At 39.0% G+C, this 20,072-nt stretch overlaps 2 protein-coding genes across 3 annotated transcripts; both read right to left on the bottom strand.

Moving 5' to 3' along the window:
* Positions 1-891: 891 nt before the first annotated feature.
* LOC100855045 (uncharacterized) lies at positions 892-3,109 on the bottom strand. The gene has a single exon (XM_010647061.3). The coding sequence runs from the start codon at positions 2,132-2,134 to the stop codon at positions 1,031-1,033; it is 1,104 nt and encodes a 367-aa protein (XP_010645363.2). The 5' UTR covers positions 2,135-3,109; the 3' UTR covers positions 892-1,030.
* A 3,610-nt stretch (positions 3,110-6,719) lies between these two features.
* On the bottom strand, positions 6,720-19,369 carry LOC100260761 (protein GID8 homolog). Of its 2 annotated transcripts, none has more exons than XM_010647059.3 (8): positions 19,249-19,369; positions 17,946-18,122; positions 17,505-17,596; positions 10,113-10,272; positions 9,898-10,001; positions 7,966-8,097; positions 7,536-7,692; positions 6,720-7,118 (listed from the first exon to the last, which is right to left on the bottom strand). In XM_010647059.3, exons 3-8 carry the CDS (start codon positions 17,553-17,555, stop codon positions 6,997-6,999), a joined length of 726 nt encoding a protein of 241 aa, XP_010645361.1. In that variant the 5' UTR covers positions 17,556-17,596; positions 17,946-18,122; positions 19,249-19,369; the 3' UTR covers positions 6,720-6,996. The 2 variants fall into 2 exon arrangements, with proteins under 2 accessions (XP_010645361.1, XP_010645359.1); XM_010647057.3 differs by having other exon boundaries at positions 9,898-10,004.
* Positions 19,370-20,072: the final 703 nt, after the last annotated feature.

Genomic DNA, 20,072 nt, shown 5'->3' on the forward strand with positions numbered 1-20,072 from the left:
GTCCTCCTATTCCACGTGTCTCTATCAGCATGCTCTAGCCACGTGGCTTTAGCTGGAGGCGTCCTCATCCGAGTGTGAAACCCATTAACCCCAAACCCTTAAAGACTTTCAAACCCCACTCTCTTGTCTCCCCCCGACCACCTCCCATCCCCACGTTGTTTCTCCCCAGACCACCCCTTTGGACGGCCTCGATCTCTCCCTATCTCCTATTTCCGCTCCGCCTTCCGATCCAGTCAATGTCCCACGGGTCAAACATCACCTTCACCCCCTTCTGGCTCCATCACTGCACGTGCGATTGCGTGTTGGACTGTAGAAATAATTCTGAGTTTTGACGGTGTCAGCTGCCTCGTGCGTGGCTCACGTGATGGACCCCCTCCCCCCACCTTTTTTTACCCCTTTTCTGAGAGTTTTTGTTGACCCCCCTTTCTCTTCTTTTGATGCTGCTGGAAGAGGGCTTCTTCTTGGGCTATTTCTTTTCTGCGGGCCTGTATGGTTAACACTTGATGCACCCAACCACCTCAAGACGGTGGGTGGAGCCCAGTGGGGTTGCACCTGTGGGCCAGGGCCCACATTGTGGATGTCCATGGACCTTGACAAAGAGCAGTTTTGGACCTTTTTGAGACAGACCCAACAACATCTAATCATCATTTGGGTCACTCACCCCTTACTAATTTTAGATCAACACTTTTTTTTTTTTTTTTATTGTGGGCTTGGCAAACCCCCAAGTTCAGTCATGTGCACTGGAACCCATGCCCACCACCATACTTTGTGTGACTTGCTATTAATGTTAATTTGCAATAATGCTTTCATTTTAAACTAACTATTCACACAAACTAGATTGGGCAAATACATTTTTTAACATTATAAAAAAAAAAATTGGCATAGATTGTGATTACATGAGAAATTGAACTCAGTATATCTGACCTTGTTCTATAGCACAAGTGATGCGATGACTTGAGGAAGATAGACATAAAGTACTGTATGATATATGGAAAAAGGTATAGGTAGACGCACGTATGTTACATATAAGTTACTTAGAAAGTTGAACAACACAACCATGGCTGCAAAGCTCTTTGTCGCCAACCTCTTGAATAGGCTCCAAGTCCCTCCAGGCATCTTCATCAGCCAAAGAGTCGAAGACATGGACCATGGATATGAAGTTGGATGAGCCCCCGGCTCCCCTTCTATAGCCTGCCAAGAAATATAGAAGGGTTCCAAGTGGTGCCACTGTGAGGTAAAGTGGGGAGCAGAGGGTTTGCAGCTGTGATCCATCCACTATGTTCCATATGTTGAGGTTCATATCATATGCCTCAATGTGACCTTTCCAAGCCTTGAGGCAATCCCCCGAGCTAAACAAATTTCCATCCACCACTACAATTTGATTAGGTGGTACGTCCAGCTGCCACATCCCTACCATCAGGTCCCATCTTCCACTGCTCGGGTCGAACAACTCAGCTGAACTGCGCTCCAACGCGTAGGGCACGGTTCGGTCCGAGTCCAACCTGTCAGCAAATCCTCCAACCACTAGGATCTTCCCTTGCCATGTCACGCCTACACATTTATACCTTAGGGTGCTCATGTTAGGGAGAGGTGTCCACACATTGAGGGCGGGGTCAAACGCCTCAGCTAAGGATATCCCACGTGCGCTTTCCAGGGTGGATTTGCCCCCTGCCACGTAGATTTTATTTTCACAAACCGTGCATGCAAAGTCATACCGTGGGGTGCCGAGTGGTGTGCATTTTGACCATTGGGTAGTAGTCACATTGTAACGCAAAACTGTTGAAAGAACCTCCACGTCCACCTCAATAAACTCCTCACCCCGTGCCCTGTCCTTGCGGAAGAGGCGGCCGCCAATTATGAAAATGGAGTCACCTAGAGAAACCATGGCGAAGCCTTTCAAGACTTGGTTGTCAGCGAGTCCAGGAACTGGGTTAACGTAAGTCCAAGTGTTGTCACATGGATTGTAACACTCTATCCAATTGGACACATTCGCATTTGGTGCTGGCTCTCTCAGGCAAAACGAGGCCATGACCCGATACCTGGAGGAGGTGTTTTCCGGGGATGGCGGTGGGGTGGTGGTCCGCGGTGGGGAGGGGAGGAAACCCATTGGAGTGGTGGGGGAGGAGATGGTCATGGTGGGTTACTGCAACAGACTCCTATATATGATTTGTCAAATGGGAGAAATGAAGATAGCAGAGGAGGAGATGATATAGGAGAAGCAGGCGGAGAAACCAATGGGAGGGTGGATTGTGGGCATCGAACAGGGATTAGGATTGGTGGTGGGTGTGGCGGCATCAAAGCAATTGGAGTGGATTTCCATGAATTTTGTTGTCGCCATTGATTAATTCTTTGGGTTTATTTTGGTGGGTCATTGTCTCTCACATTGTCCTTTCTTGTAGCATAAAACTATGTTAAATCCAAGGAAAAGCTCAGGTGAATCAAACGAGAGAAGCTGCCAAACCAACTCTTGTGAGGTCTCAATGTGAAAGTGTTGTTAATTCTAGAAGAAAAGATCATATGCCATGTTGATTGTTGAACCTTTGATTTCTTTATTGGGTTAAAGAACATGTTCGAAGAAAGGGGGCACCACTACTATAAAGGCATGCCTTTAATCCTCAGTGTGCCCGTCCTCACTATAGAATAACAATTCCTACCAAAACCGCGTGACAGAAAAACAGGATAAGAAACTGAAAAAGGTACCTGAAAAGAATAGGAAGCTACATCCTCAATATATATGTATATAGATATGACATCTGGAATCTCATATCTCACACTTGCTTTCCTTGAGCCAATACAATAAAGTTGGGCTCTAGGCATTGGGTTTGCTTATCAAGAACTGACCCTCCTTTTTTCAGAAAGTAAAGGGCATAATTTTTATCTGGGTTGCTCCTTTTGTGAACTTGTGGAACTAACGAAATTGGGAAAAAAAATGTAATAAGAAAAGGAAGACACTTTTGAACCTTTCAGACTTGTTTATATGCAATGAAAACCAAGCAAACTGTCTGGGTAGTTTCTTTGAAGTAAATGGACTGCCCACATACACTTTATGTGGGCACACTGTGGTTGGGCTATCACGAATCATCAAAAGCCCAACAACTCAAGCCTGAAATTAACACCATGAACAATCCATCCAACATCTTTAATGGGGCTGTCAATACATGGAAGTGTAAGTACAACACATCATTTGAAATCAATGTTTTCTCAACATGATAAAGGTCTGGTATGGAATCTTTTTTGGCTTTTGACTTCAATTAGAAGTTAGACTAAAATCAAAGCCGTTATAATGTTGAAAAGAAAATAGTAGTTTTAAAGTTTCATTGGTTATGATATAGCTTCTAATTTGTACTTAAAAGAGAAAAATCTTTTATGAGAAGATTTATTTTCATTATTTTCTTTTTGTAAGATTACCCACATACTCAAAAGCTTTTATTAAACTATAACAAAAAAAATTAAAAAAAATTAAAAAATAAAAACGTTTTATTTGCTGCTTATAATCAAAAGAAGTGTGCTAAATTAATTGATAGTTTGAAAATGTAGATTTATAGCTATCCAGTGGGGCTTGTATGGTTATACTTGAACAACAGTGACTTACCATGATATATTTGCTTGGTTCCACTGAAAATCCAAGACTTAGTGGCTATGTAAGCATTTAACTAAATTGAGAAGAGATTGGTAATATTTGGATCAATAATTAAACGTACCCACCTTAAAACAGAGAGAATTGACAAGAGATGGCAAGACTACAGATTTCTGAAAGAATTTTCAAACACCCACAGAGGACTTTGGGTGTGCTGCAGAACATTTTGGAAAAGGCTCATGAACGAGCACCATCAAGAAAGCGATGAAAGAGATGAGACTTGCATGGGAAAATCCCAAAATCCAGCTATATTTGAGAGAGATGGGGAGTGGGGGGAGGGAAGTAATGAGTGAATGTTCATTGTGGCAAGAAGAATTTGGCTTTGCCAAATGCTTTTCAAATTTGGCAGTCATTGATCAAGACATGTGATCACCTAACAAAATCATTGATCATGATGATAGGATTCAGAAAAAGATGGATCCTATCTGAAGAAAATGCCAAGTGGCGAACCAGACCCTTCCACATGCATGGGTAAGGAGAAAACCCCATCAACACCCACGTCCATAGCAGTGGTGTAGGGAGTGGGGAAGCCAAGGTCTAGGAAAGAAGTTTGCCTTATTGGCTAGAATGACAGGTCATCCGACGGAGGACCCATCACCATCACCAGTGATGAAGGTGAAGAGCATTGGATGGCAAGAGGAAGGAGGGGGAAGGATGCTGCAGGATGAGACAAGGGAACTTAAATGAGAATATGGAAAAGCAAGATGGCTTTGAAGGTGAAGACAAAAAGAAGAAACCCACATTTTCCAATATCGCCTTTTGTTGGGTACAAAGCAGTTACGAGCAAAAAGGTTAATTTGATTTGATGGATCAATGGCCGATTGAGGGTATCAACAGGGCCTCATCTCCATCATCTTCAATATACATCCCCCGCACTCCCTCATATTCATTTATCACCCTTCATCTCCAAGAATCTGAATTTTGGAAATTGAAGTAAATTTATTAAAATATTCATTTTAATTCTGTGACTCAAAAAGACCCAGTAGAAAACAAGTGGGGCGACGAATTGATGGGTGCGAGAGACGAGGAATTGGGGTAAAGATGACGAATAAGAACACCATTTGTAATGTCACAACTCGCAACTATATTCTGATGGTGATAGGACCCTAGAGAGGCTCTCTGCCCACTGCTTCCTCTCTTTCTTTTTATATATACAGAATATATATTATTTGTGGAACATGGAATTTTAGCATCCCTATGTTGGGTAAAGCAGCACTGTGGAGGCTGCAAATGAAACTGCGCAGCTTCTTTGAAAGACCCAAAAGATTGCATTTTGAATTTGCTCTCGGCTCTCAAGGTTGAAGTCTCTTCTCTTTTCCCTTAGGCGGTGTTTTTATTCGACTCTCTGGCTCTTAAACAGACGTTGCAAGTCACTTCTCTCTTGAGTTTGTGAAGTTCCGGACCCAGAAAAAATTGCTAACCAACTTCCTGGTTTTCTGGGTCACCATTTGAAAGTGGAGATTGAAAAGGGGAAAGTAAATAATATAGTGTGATTGGCTAGGATAGAGAGAATATGAATATGGGTGTGGTTGGAAGCTTAGTGTGGATGAATACTTACAGTAAAAGGCAATGCAGAAGCCTTTTCTGGAGAATGAGGGCAGCGCTGAAGAAGGCGTTGAAGAATGGGAAAAAGCAGCAATTGAGGTTCCAGTATGATCCCTCCAGCTATGCGCTTAACTTCGATGATGGTTGCTGCCATTTGGAAGGTGGAGCAGATAGATTTCAAGAGGGAAAACTTGAGGAGCATCCAGTGAGCAACAGCACTACCTGGGTCTATGTTCTGTGGGTAAAACCTAATTAAGGTCTATATCCGGGGACACTAGTCGGCCTTTTTCAGTTTGTTCTGCGAGTCTGGATCTGTAGGCGGTACTATTTTATGCTTTGCTTGTTTTTTTAAACTTTTCAGAGGGAAATAGAAGCAGTTCCTAAATTTTTTTTTTTTAATCTCTGTCTCTCTCTCTCTGCTCTTGGACACCTCGCGCATCATTTACCTTCACTCGCTCTCACACGCAGTTATGTCATGGCATCCGCACCATGTCCCAACGTACATCACTACTCCATACTGATACACCACCATGTCCTAATGTGCGTTATCACCGCGTCAACTCAATCAATGGTGTTTTTACATTCTGAAAAGCCGAACTGGTTCTCTCCCAATTTGCATTACTCCTTGCACCAACATCCCACATTTTAAAAGGCTTAAAAATGCTAAAGGCGGATTTGGACTGAGGTGAGGCACCTCGACCAACTTAGAAATATTTTCTAATTTAGTACATCTTTCATCAAATAATGTTTAGCAAAATCATTAGTAGAATCCTCAGAGGAATCGTAATCATACCAAATCGCTTTATCATCCTCCCTTTCATTGTTAATGTCAATCCCCTCTCCTTCTTCATCCATCAACTATAATACTTTTTTCCTTTATTTATATAATGATTATCTAAGATCTCACCAATTATTACGACAACTTTATTTATTATTCTCAATTTTTTTGTTCTCTTCAATTAAAAAATTAATTGATAGCCACCCAAGCTCTTACTTCGTAAGAGGCTAAACTTTAGACTTGGACCCAAAACAACTCGACTAATTAAAACATTGAATATTAAGGCTTAAACCTTTCATAAGATATTTACAAAAAGCCCATAATGGAGCCTAAACTGATTAAAACCCGTTTGAATATTTGAGGCTTAAGCCTCAATAGCCTCAAGGATGTAGCTCAAGACTAAACTCAATAGAGTGAGGCTTAAGCATCAATCACGCTACATCGAGGCCAGAACATTAAGGCTAATTTGCATAACCTCACCTAGAGGTAAGCATCAATGTGTAAGCCAATCAATCAATGGTGCTTTTGCGTTCAATCAGAATCTCTGGCTCTTTACCATGTTTCTCTCTTACGGTTACATGGCATCCCAACTTCCCAATCATGTTCAAATGTGCATTACTCAACAGCGCACCAGTCAAAAAATGGTGTTTTTTACCTTCTATCAGAAACTATATAGTTCTCAATGTTTATGTCAGTAGCTTTGCTAGCTGCCATAATCGCATAACATGCAGTTTGGCAAGGAAAACACAATCACCAATATATTCCCTCAACAGTATTGCTTCACATTAACAATAGGAATCCCTGCAGTCTTAACATTCAAAATAGAGGGAAGAGCTTGACAGTCATCTGTACAAGTACTTAAAACCAGTGAACAGATTTTGAGGGGGGAGAGAGTGTTAACAACCAAAGCTTCATAAAAGAAATATGGAGGACGAAGTAGCAACATTCATTCTAAAATAGAAGTACATGCATGAATTTCCATTCAATTACATTTTGCTCAAACCTGAATTCCTCTTGGAAGAAACGTCCTCACCTTTCACACAGCAGGATCTTCGAGCCTGGCAGTAGACAAATCATTTATGCGAGGATAAGCAGCTTTATCATCAAGTTGGTTCTGGGCCCAAATCAGCATCTTTAACAAACTGGGAAGTTTTGGATCTGGTTCAATCAAACAGCAAACTTACAACTCTATGATATTTCCATTGAAAAGAATTAGACTGCGGATATTAAGACAGTTGGGTCAGCAATAATTAGCACTGTCATTGCCCAATTAACTAGAAACCAGCCAATTATAAAATTTTAAAATAATTTATCTACTGTTGATGTTTTTCCTTATCAATATATTTAAAAATTAAAACCAAACCTGGCAAACTGGATAAAAAAAATGGAAAATTCTAACCAGTAACAAGCATGTACATGCGAAATGACCCTGAAAAGATGAAATAATCTACCAGACTAGCAACTAAGAACTATAATTCCATATATTGCAACTGCCACGCGGTAAAGAAACTGTTGAGCGGCACATTCAAACTGAGCATCCAAGATGCTGTATTTATAGAAGGAAAGAAGACTAACCCTTTTCATGACTCTGGCTTGTAAGGATGGCTGCATTCACCTCGCTTGCTGTCTTCAGGCGTTGTGATATGTCCAGGAGTTCACCAACAGGGCAGTTAGAGAAATCTTCAAATGCCAACAGCGCAACAGTCTTTTCCAACTCTTCTAAAAAGCTTTGCTGCAAAAACCTCCAATTTGCTTAGCCCCAGGTATGAGCATCATGGCAATGCAAAGAGAACAGATTCAATACTAAAACATAGGAGCAAGAGCCTTCCAATAAAAGCAATACTAGCCTTCAAATTTGGCATAATATTCAACTTTTATTAACAAGTAAATGAACAATGCAGTGAACAAAAATCATTTGTTTTAGGGTGAAACAAGGCTTCCATAACAACACTATTATATCCAAAGATAAGCAGCCAAAATAGTGTTACAAGAAGCTGAGAATTACATTTTCTTCTCCCCTTGGTGCGAGCTCCTCCTGAGCAAACTCCAGAGCCTCATCTACTTTTCCATTCCGAATCAGTTCTATCAACCTTTGCTGTTGGAGATGGAAAAATAGTTGGGGGTTTGTATCTAATATCTGCATAAAGAAAACCAAAAAGGATAAATTTTGTGGCTCATGAGATGTCCAAAGTTATAGGAACCATAACAGCAAATATGAATTTTCTGTGATTCTCTAACATCAAAGCATGTTCTTGTTACTAGTTAGTACTATACTAGATAGCAAGGGTAACTCCAAGGTTCCACTTTAGAATGTAACCCTGGCTTGCAACTTTAGAAAATGAAAACAAGAATTATATTAAAAAAGAAATAAAAGAAAGAGCAGCATGTTTGACTTAACTATAAAGCAGCCATCGATATAAAGAAATTGGCTAAAAGGTGGTATTAACTTCTTGAAAATGCTGGATGTATTTTCAACCTTTAGGAAGTTCTTGCTTACAAATTCTCATGACAGGTGAGAATTTATGTGCAGGATCTTAAAATTTATGGTTCTTGAGTTATATAATGAGGTGAAAACAATAAAAGACGGCTGAAAAAGAAGAAAGGAAATCTTTGGCAATCACACAAGGTTTATACTTAGGGTTTTCTAAGCAATCTCACGCCTAAGAGAAAGCAGAATAAATGCTGAAATTCTTTATTAAAATTCTGATTCTTTACTTTGAAAGACTAGAAAGGTATATATGACTCTTATCACTCTTTCCTAATAGGATAACTTTCCAAATTCCTTGTTTTTTAATGCAAGAATAAAAAAGATATAGAAAATGAATATCATTTAGAAACTAAAAGAAATAAAAACTTTTCTAATATACCAAGAAAACTAAGAAACAGAAATTTGACAAAGAGTCAACCACCAACTAAACTAGAAACTTAACAAATTAAAATAAGAACAAACTAAAGCAAAAACTTGACAAAATAAAGAGAAACTAGATCATCATCAGAATTGCCAATTAAGACTTGACCATCAAAGCTGGTTCCTCTTCTCTTGCAAGTTTTCAAAGGATATTTCCAGTGTTATTCCCCACCAACTTTTAGTGCATAGATGGCGGAACTGTGTCTCCGTGATCTACTTGAAGTATGCTTAAGCTGAACTTTGAGAACAAGCTCAACATACTATTTTTTTGTTCTTCCTTTTATTTTCTCTAGATACATAAAGTAATTTTTCATATGTACAAATCAACTCTCAATTGCCAAAAAATAGCAATATAGATCCTAAATAGAAGCTAAGGAGGGACATTAGTAGCATACAGTATCTGACAGACTAACCTTTGCGTAACATGCGGACAAGCTCTTTTCCATTTCACCTACACCATTTCACTTCAATTTTCATGATACCAGTAATTTAATTAAGAGAAGAAAAGATGGGGACAGAAAAATGTCCCTACGGCCACTAAATTATTCTTTATAATACAATAAATGGCCCAAGGAAATGAAAAGAACCCAATATTTCCCCAAATATTCTAGAATGAAGCAAATTTATAAGGCCATTAAGGTCAATTCAGAAAGTACTCCGGAAAACAAAACTTCTATAACTTTATTATGTCATACAAGCAACCATCTAAGGTTGGCCACTTCAAATGTTAACTTCTACATGACCTTATTAACCAAAAGATATGAAGTCCAGATCCTCAGTTTCAATTCAAATAGGCATATTCTTCATGCCACTTCCAATAAACCACCCACCCACAACAATAAAAAAAATAACAAATAAATAAATAAATGTAATGGTCAGATAAAGGAATGTTAGTAATATAAAACCTCATTGAAACATGCTTGACTGATGCGATAATGTAAAGGATGAAGCAATCATATTTAACATTTCACATTCAAAACTATCAATACAAAAATACTCCCTTGTGAAGATGATCATAGAGCAACATACCTCAGGATTCAAATCATTTACTTTCTCAATTGCATCCTCAACATTCCCACACTGTACTGCCTTCTTAACAGCCATGCGATCTGTTATTGTTGCAAGATCTATGTCTGCTATTTATCAATAAGAATAAGCTTTACAGCTAAAAATTGAATGTTGCCAAGACACCACTATTAGGCATCAAGAAAAGTAATAGGGCATCAAAAACCACAAAAGGATACGTTCTGTTCCAGATTCCATTCGGAACTTTTCTGCAGCATCGACATAACCCTCAGTGACAAGAAAATTCATCACTAGTTTGTTCATATCTTCTTTCCTAATCTTTACATCATTGAGCTTTCTCTCCCACTCCTCTCTCGTGATCACTTTCTTTGATGAAGCCTGGAAACATTTTTTTTTTATGGGCAAACAAAATATTATTTAGACTGGAATCAAAGAAATTTAGACACCACCACAAAGCATGCCAATTCACTTTCATGCCATATTTGGACACCTATTGAATTGCATCATGTGTCTTTTATATAAAATTCACCATACAAATCAATCATCATGAAATATTTCATTACAAGAAATGTCATCCCAGTGACAGCACAAAATTCAAAGGCTGTTTTTTGAAAACTCCTAAAACCCTATCTTTTTATGCATTGGTCCCATTGAAGACAATAGGTTTGCTCCTTAAAGATCCATGGAAAACATAAGATGGAGGCACTCAGTTCCATGGGATTTTTTTTTCGTCTAGACAGGCAAATAATAAAATTTTATAAATAAGCACAAAAAAACTAGCGCTTCAAAGTAAATATGATGTATACAATGAGCACCAAAGTGCACATCCAAACAGAGAGGATACAAAAAACAATACCCCTCTCATAGCGAGAGCCCAACCAATCATCAAAATTGATTAAAGGCATAGTACCTACATCTATTAACAATTTCATCCACAAGAAAAGATTTCTAATAAAAGAACTTTTCAGAGCATAATCTGAGTGCACCTCATAATCAAAAGACCTTCAGTTCCTTTCTTTTTATATTGTCCAAAAAATGTACAAAAGAGTTGCTCTTTAAACCTTCTAATTTCTTTTGCCCACAAAGGATCCATGTCACCCTAAAAGAGTTTCTCGCTAACAAGATTGCACTCAATAAACACAAAACAGAGCAAATGACCACTCACTTTTTCCACAAAACCTTTGCCTCGGTGCAATGAAGGAGGATATGATCAATGGATTCTTCTTCAACTTTACAAAGATAACATCTATTAGCCAATGACCACTCTCTCCTTTCAAGCTTGTTCGGCATCAACACCTTTCCCCAACTCACTTCCCATGAGAAAAAACTAGCTTTGTACCCATGCCCAAGGCTGCATATAAAGACTTAATAGACAACTTATCCTTCCTTGAATCCATCCACAACACCTTGACCTCTACACTATTCATTGACATTCCTTGCAACCTAGAAAGGAAAGCCTCTACATTGTCCAACTCCCAATCATTCAAGTGTTTAGAAAAACAAAACCCCACTCCCCTATCTAGTTCCATAAATCCACCACCCAAGCATCCTTTGATATTGTGAAAAGAGAGAAAAGGGAGAATCCCTAATTATTGTTATTGAAAAACCTATTAATAATACACATTGGACTTAGGTATATATATACATGTTAGTGGGACCCACAATACAATAAGGAAAGAAAAGGAAAAAGAAAAGTAAATAACTTAAATAAGTATACACTATCTAACACTTCCCCTCAAGTTGGAGCATATATGTTATATGCACCAAGCTTGTTACAAATGTATTTAATTCTAAGACCTCTGAGAGATTTAGTAAAAATATCTGCTAGTTAATCATTTGAATTGACAAAACTAGTCGCCACACATTCTGATGCGATCTTCTCTCTAATGAAGTGACAGTCAACTTCAATGTGTTTGGTCCTTTCATGGAAGACTGGATTGGATGCAATATGCAAAGCGGCTTGGTTGTCACAGATGAGCTTCATCTATTCATCCTTTCCAAATCTCAACTCCCGAAGAAGATGTTTCAGCCATATGAGTTCACATGTTGCCAGAGCCATAGCTTGATACTCGGCTTCAGCACTAGATCTGGCCACTACATCTTGTTTCTTACTCTTCCAGGATATTAGGTTACCTCCAATAAAAACACAATACCCGAAAGTGAAACGTTTATCTGTGGGTGAGCCAGCCCAATCTGTATCTGTGTAACCAACAACCTGGGTATGACCTCTGTTCTCGTACAACACACCTTGGCCTGGTGTGCTTTTGATATATCGAAGAATGCGGATTACAGCATCCCAATGGCTATCACATGGTGACTGTAGGAATTGACTAACAACACTTACAGGAAAAGAAATGTCCGGACGAGTAATGGTGAGGTAGTTCGGTTTACCTACAAGTCGCCGATATCTCCCAGGATCTCCTAAAAGCTCCCCCTGTCCTGGTATTAGTTTGACATTTGGATCCATAGGAGTGTCTACTGGTTTACAGTCTAACATACCGGTTTCTTCCAAGATGTCTAAAGCATACTTCCTTTGGGAAAGAACCACACCGGAACTGGATTGAGCTATCTCAATCCCTAAGAAATACTTGAGTTTCCCCAAGTCTTTAGTCTGAAAGTGGGTGAAAAGGTGTTGCTTTAGTTTCTGAATACCATTCTGATCACGCTTGTAATGACGATGTCGTCCACATAAACTACCAAATAAATACACTGCCCCGAAGAGTTATGATGATAGAAAACGGAATGGTCTATTGTACTGCGGAACATGCCAAACTCCCGAACAACATAACTAAAACGGTTAAACCATGCTCGAGGAGATTGTTTCAATCCATATAGAGAACGGCGTAACCTGCACACTAAACCAAACTTCCCCTAAGCAACAAAACCAGGTGGTTGCTCCATATAAACTTCCTCAGCAAGATTCCCATGAAGGAAAGCATTTTTAATATCTAACTGATAAAGAGGCCAAGAACGCATAATAGCCATGGAGAGCAATAGACGAACAGAAGCTATCTTGGCAACAGGAGAGAAAGTGTCACCATAATCAGAACCATAAACCTGAGTATAGCCTTTAGCAACTAAGTGGGCCTTAAGGCGATCAACCTGACCATCAGGGCCAACCTTAACTGTGTAGACCCAACGACAATCAACTGTAGATTTACCAGAGGGTAAAATAATAAGATCCCAAGTGCCATTAGAGTGTAAAGCAGTCATTTCATCTACCATTGTCTGTCGCCGGCCTAGATGGGAAAGAGCTTTAGGGGTGCTCTTAGGAAGAGAAACAGAAGATATAGTAGAAACAAATGCAGAATAGGGTGAAGATAATCGATGGTAACTCAAAAAATTGTAAATGGGATGAGGATTACGAGTAGATCGATTACCTTTCCGAAGAGCAATGGGTAAGTCAGCAGAAGGAGGCAGAGCCGGGGCAGGAGAAGCCGAAGGGATAGGAAGTGAGTCAGCAAGTACCTCGGCCAAAGAAGGAGGAACAGCGACACGATGACGGCAATGATAAACCTGAAGTGGGCAAGAAGGCACTGCATCAAGTGGGGAGATAATGGGAAGGGGTAAGACTTCAGAAACAGGAAGAGACTCAAAGGTGGAGAAGAATGGTGAGTCCTCAAAGAAAGTGACATCAGCGAAAAGAAAGTAGTGATGAGTCTCAGAGGAATAACAACGATAACCCTTTTGAAGTCTGGAATATCCCAAGAAGATGCATTTTGTGGCTTTGGCAGAAAGTTTGTCCTGTCCAGGAGTTAGAATATGAACAAAGCAAGTACAACCAAAAACACGAGGAGGAAGGAAATAAAGTGGTTGGTCAAGGAAAAGAAGGGAATGAAGAATCTAATCGTGTAATATAGATGAGGGCATATGATTAATCAAATAACATGCTGTAAGAACAACATCCCCCCAAAAACGAAAATGAACATTACTATGGAGAAGGAGAGTACGAGTTGTCTCAACAAGATGTCGATTCTTACGTTCAGCTACCCCATTTTGTTGAGAAGTATGAGCACAAGAAGACTGATGAATGATCCCCATGTTGGGACATAAATGAAGTAAATGGTGCAGAAAAATATTCCCTGGCATTGTCACTGGGCAACACACGAATAGAAATATTGAACTAGGTTTGGATTTCAGCATAAAATTTATGGAAAATAGAGAATAACTCAGCTCGATTTTTCATTAAAAATAACCAAGTACATCAAGAATAGTTATCAATGAAAGCGACAAAATACTGAAATCCTAAAGTAGACGCGGTCCGACAAGGACCCCAAACATCAGTGTGGACAAGTTCAAAATGAGACTTTGCCCGATTATTCAAACGCTTTGGGAACGAGACACGAGTATGTTTCCCAAACTGACAAGACTCACACGCAAGCGACGACAAAGATGAAAAACGAGGGACCATTTTCTGGAACTTGGATCGACTAAGGTGGCCCAAGCGACTGTGGATGAGGAGAGGAGCATCAGTGGAAATGCAAACTGCAGGAGTTGAAGGCGAGGTGAGGTGATAGAGGCCTTGAGACTCACGTCCTATGCCAATCGTCTTCCCCGTACTCCGAACCTGCAAGGTCACAAATTTATCAGAGAAAGTGATAGAACAGTTAAGAGTACGAGTTATTTTGTTGATGGAAATAAGATTAAAAGGACACTCAGGGGCATAAAGGACAGAATGGAGAGGTAGGGAAGGGAGAGGATGAACGAAACCAAAACCTTTAACCATAGTTTGGGAACCATTAACTAAAGTAACAGTAGGTAAGGCAGAGGTAGTAGTAATAGAAGAGAAAAGATCCTTATTACCAGATATGTGATCAGAAGTGCCAGAATCTAGAATCCAAGGTCCAAGAGAAGATGTGTGGGTAAGACAAGTAAAAGCATTACCAGTCTGGGCAACAGAAGCAACAGAAGCTGACTTGGTGGCCTGATAGCGGAAATAGTCATCATACTCACTGTCAGTGAGGGAAATACCCTGAGATGTGGAGGAACTGGGAGGCTGAGGCGATTGAGGATCAGATGACTGAGCCACGTGGGCAGTGCAGGGAGGCCGCCCATGTAACTGATAACACCGATCACGAGTGTGGCCAAGCTTATTGCAATAGGTGCAGCCTCTACCTCGATTACCATTGCGTCCTCCTCAAGAGTTAGTTTGAGAAACTAACACAGAAGAATATGAAGTGTTATCAGATGACAAAGTCTGAGTGGAGGAGATACGAAGGAGGCGAGTAAACACATCATCCAAGGATGGAACAGAGGAACTGCCAAGAATCTGATCGCGGGCGGTCTTGAGATTTGGACGGAGGCCAATAAGCGTAAGAACCATGAAGAACTTGTCAATCTGTGTTCGTTGATCCCCAACATCAGTATTAAGAGGCATCACGGTCAAGAATTCCTCCTTAAGAGAGACAATCTGGCCAATAGTAGATAAATCCATGTCTTGTTGTCTGACATTGACAATAGAAGAAGCCACCTTATAAAGACGTTGGATATCATTCGTGTATAGCCCTTTCACCTGATTCCAAAATTTAAAGCATGTTTTGTAGGCCCGAAGATGAAGCAGAATCTTAGGATCAACTGATTACCATAACACACTATATAACTGTGCATCTATCTTCTTCCATTGTACTCTGTCAACCTCAGGGATACCCGTCTCCTGCGTAAGAAAGTGATCCTCATAACCTTGACCCATAAACCAAAGCTCCACAGAGGCAGACCAGGACAAATAATTTTCACTGCCAACCAATTTCTCTGAAGTAATCATAGGAGATCCAGATATGACGGAGGAAAAAGTGTAACTTTTAGTAGTCATATCTACTTATCTGGAGAACGAAATATGTTTGGATCGAAGAGAGCCCTAATACAGCTTCAGATCGCGGCTGAAAGAAGAAAAACCGAGGATCCACGACTGTGAGAGACCAAATAGTAAAGAAAAACAAATGTGGCACTACTGGAAGGGTAGAAGAACACTTCCTAAGACACGTGCAAGGCTCGAGGTGGAGAGGAAGTCACCGGAGGTAGCCGGAAAGGCTGTTTAGAGGGTCGACGGAGACAAAAAAACCCCAAAAAATGCACTTTTAGGGCTCGGATGGCACAAGCACAGATGGAGGGTGGCTAGATGGCATCAAGCGAGGCTAGAGGTGGAAGCGCGTGGCCGGAAAGTGCTCCACGTGCCCTCACGCGCCGACGCGTGAGGTTCAATCCGCCGGAGAAGAAATGCGCATGGCTGAGAATCTCCCTTCGGTGCTTTGAGAAAACTTGAAGATCTCCTTGCGCACCTAATGGTATGATCGGTGTCGGAAAAGGACTTTGCCGGGAAAAGGTCGTCGGAAAAGTCGTCGGCGGTGAGGGTTTTTTGACGGCGATACGGTTGATCAGAAAGCTTTAGGAGATGGGAAAGGTGACCGAAATGAAACACGGTCACTAAAAGATTTCCCAGAATGCATTCACGGATAAACCGGAAATAATTAGGGTTTTTTTTTTCTCCCTAGGCTCTGATACCATGTGAAAAGAGAGAAAAGGGAGAATCCCTAATTATTGTTATTGAAAAACCTGTTAATAATACACATTGGATTTAGGTATATATACATGTTAGTGGGACCCACAATACAATAAGGAAAGAAAAGGAAAAGGAAAAGTAAATAACCTAAATAACTATACACCATCTAACAGATATGATTAAGGCATACAAACATGGGAAAGATATACACAAAGGCTCATCCTCACACCACCTATCCTTCTAAAAATTCACTCTTTTCCCATTCCCACAAAAAAGGATGTTCGACTATAAAAGGTGTTTAAATCTTTTTACCCCATATGAAATCCCTTTGAATATTCTCAACTCTCAATCTAATTTTCCTCAAAAAACTAAACAAGGACATAAAGTATATGAGCAGACCGGATAATCTGCTCTTGATCAACATAAGCCTTCCTCCTTTGGATATATATATTGTCTTTTTCACTTTGACAACCTTTTGCAAAACCGCTCTTCCACCCCACCCAAACGACCACTGATCTAAAAGATGCACCCAAATGGACACCCATGCATCCTCTTCATTCTCCACCATTCCAATCAGAATCAGCTCACTCTTTTCTAAGTTAACTTTCAGCCCTGAAATAGCTTATAACCACATGAGCAAGCAGCCTAGATGGACCATTTGATAACAGTAAGCCTCACAAAAGATAAAGAGTATCATCTGCAAACAAAAAATGAGACACCTCCAAACCCACCACCTCTCCCCCTCACCTTAAGTCCCAAAAAATAACACCCTTCCCTGGCTCTCTAAAGAAGACAACTGATCAGTTCCATGGGATACCAAATCATCATAACATCAATTAATAACTTAATACCGTCTTTTCATACCCAACTGTCATGACATCAACTCATTAAAAAGCAAAATCTATCTCTAGATAACATCTTCATTTCTTTATACATTAGATTGGATCTTTTCATTCAGCTACATCCTCTCTGTTTAATGAGACAGTAGCAATTGCTTAAATACAAAGAATGGTGCTGCCCATACAGAAAATTTTGGAGTTGAAATATGATGGCTACCCTAAACCATAAATAACCAATCAAGCCGAAAACTAGAACCAGGACTGGGGTCAGTTACCATGGATTCAATCTCTTCAAGCTCACGAATAACAATACAGAATAATGACATCACAACATGGCCTCCAAACCCATCAAAACAGCTAAAATCCCCTGCAAAACCCAAATAAACACCAAATCCAATCAGCAAAACTACAATTTGAGTTCAACAAATTAAAAAGAAAAAAAAACACTAAAATGAAAATTGAAATAAGCATGGCATTCAAAAGTTCTCTTCCTTTTTTATCTCTTCCTTTTTCCCTTCACATTAACCCCATATCAGTTTGCAGAAGTAGATTTCCCTTTTGCCATTTTTTTTGGATTTTGGACTTGAACCTTAATACATTAAAGATTGCAAGTTCTCGATTGTGGAATGTCTATATTATATAAACTACAACAGTGTGGAAAACTTGCCGTTGAAAATTTTTAGCATGTTTTCCAAGAAAATTTCAAAGAAACATACCTTTTTGTTTGATTCTTCCAACAACTCAACCTTGTTTCTGTTGATTCCTTCCTTTCTAAAAGTTTGTGTCTGGCACCAGGTTTTTGAAAAATTTTCATCAGGTCTGAGCACAAGCCCAAAGTCCCAGCTCAGGTCCTTTCTGTGGCCCCTCTTTTGCAGTCAGCAATTCCCCATCACCTATAAACAACAAATTTTTGTACTTTTATATAAACTAATAGAATATTTTGTGCCATGAAGTCGGTAAAAAATTATTATACACAAAAATTATGTAAAAGGAAAAGAAAAGAAAAAATAAATAAAAAAGAAAGGAAAAAAAAACAAAAAAACAAAAATGTGTGTGAACAAAAATAGAGAAAAAACAAAAGAAGTGTGCGAGTGTGAATAAGAAATTATAAAAAGAAAAAGGAAAATTCCAACCCACAATTCTAGCTTGAGCTGTAGTCCAAAATGGAATTCAAGAATTCAAAATTTTCAGCAATAGCATTTAAAAATTAAAGCATTCAAAAAGAAAACCTATGTTTGGTTTCAAAGAAAATAGAGCAATAAAAGAAAACAACATTTTCATTTTTTATGCTATCTCTGATCTTTTACTTCCAAAACAAAATATAAATGCAATTAAATATCTAGGTCCCAATCAGTCTGTGTGAATTTTAATTAAACTGGTATTTTTCTGCGTCCCCGAATCATCGGTGGTGAAAACTTTACAATTCAAAATTTAATATACTTTTATCATATTTTCTCTGCATCTAAACTAAATCTATTTTTATAGCAGAAAACATTCCCAAACAACAAAGACAGTCAATCTAAAATAAATTTCATTCTCAGCTGTAATCCAAACTTGCAATAGTTCCTCGCCTGTTCAAAAAGAAACCCTAGATTTCAAAACTTCCAAGAATAGCATTCCCAAGTTATAAAGCACTCGAGTAAAATCCGATCCTCTGCTTGGTTACCAAGAAAATGAAGAAAGATAAAAGAAAACCACATTTTGATTCCTATGTCGGCTCTCCCACTTTCTTGGTTGCCAATCCCAGACAAAGAACTAAAGAAACAAAAGAATCAAATCAACTAAGCCAGAGCGTCATACGAGTTCTAGATAAAGTGTTATCTTCTCTATTCTGGAGCCCCGGATTGTGAAAAAAAAAAAAGTTACAATTCAATCTTTCTATTTTTTTTCCATTTTCTCATTATTTTCTCGGCATCCAGAGTTTTTTATCTAACCTAGAAGCATTTCCTCACCGTCCAAAGGATTGTATCTCGCCTGGAAGTAGATTGTTTGAATTGAGAATAGAGATCGAAGCAGTACCTTGAACTCGGAGATGAATCGGAACTCAGCGATGTTACGAAACTCAGCGTTCGGACCGAGATTATTGAATGCTTTGTGCAGATGGAGCTCCGGGCTTCTTATACTGCAACCGAAAGCCCCAAAGCGATGTACACCGTAAGTGTCGCATTGGACAGCTGACAATGGGCTGATCCTGAGCCGGCCCAATTTAATCAATTATTTCTTTGAACCATTCGGTTGTAATGGGCTGATTTCAAATCTTATAGTAAGTAGTAACACGGAGTATCCATTTGATTTGAAGATTTTTAATCCATGATCAATTTAATCGGGGTTTAAGCCAGTTTTGGATTTTCAATTCATGATAAATTTAATCATATTTAAATCAATTTTGAGTTTCACAAATTTGATAAATAAGAAGTCATCAATAAGCTACTAAACATTATGAATATTTTTGCATTCGGATAACGATTTCACTCATCTCATCGATACTGCTAAAACTCGAGCAGTTTTTTGAAAACTCTTCTTGAATTAACCCCCATCGGATCGTATTTTGCCTTCGATGAAAGAAAAAATAGGCAATCTATCTTTTTAGAACTATCACCCTACTAAAAAAATCTTATTTATATAGTTTATATATTTTTGTTAATGTTTTAATACTATTAAATATTAAATCTACTTATTTTTATATGATTAATACATTTATAAGATTGATTGTTACATAGTTTATTATTTTTATTTAGAACGTAATGATTCCAAAATAGTAATTTAATATATTTCCAATATCCTAAAATTTGAGCTATATAATTTGTTCTTAGGATAAAAGTTGTATAAAATTTTTAAAAATT

Source organism: Vitis vinifera, chromosome 10 (genome assembly GCF_030704535.1).
Source record: "Vitis vinifera cultivar Pinot Noir 40024 chromosome 10, ASM3070453v1".
Classification (NCBI taxonomy): Eukaryota; Viridiplantae; Streptophyta; class Magnoliopsida; order Vitales; family Vitaceae; genus Vitis; species Vitis vinifera.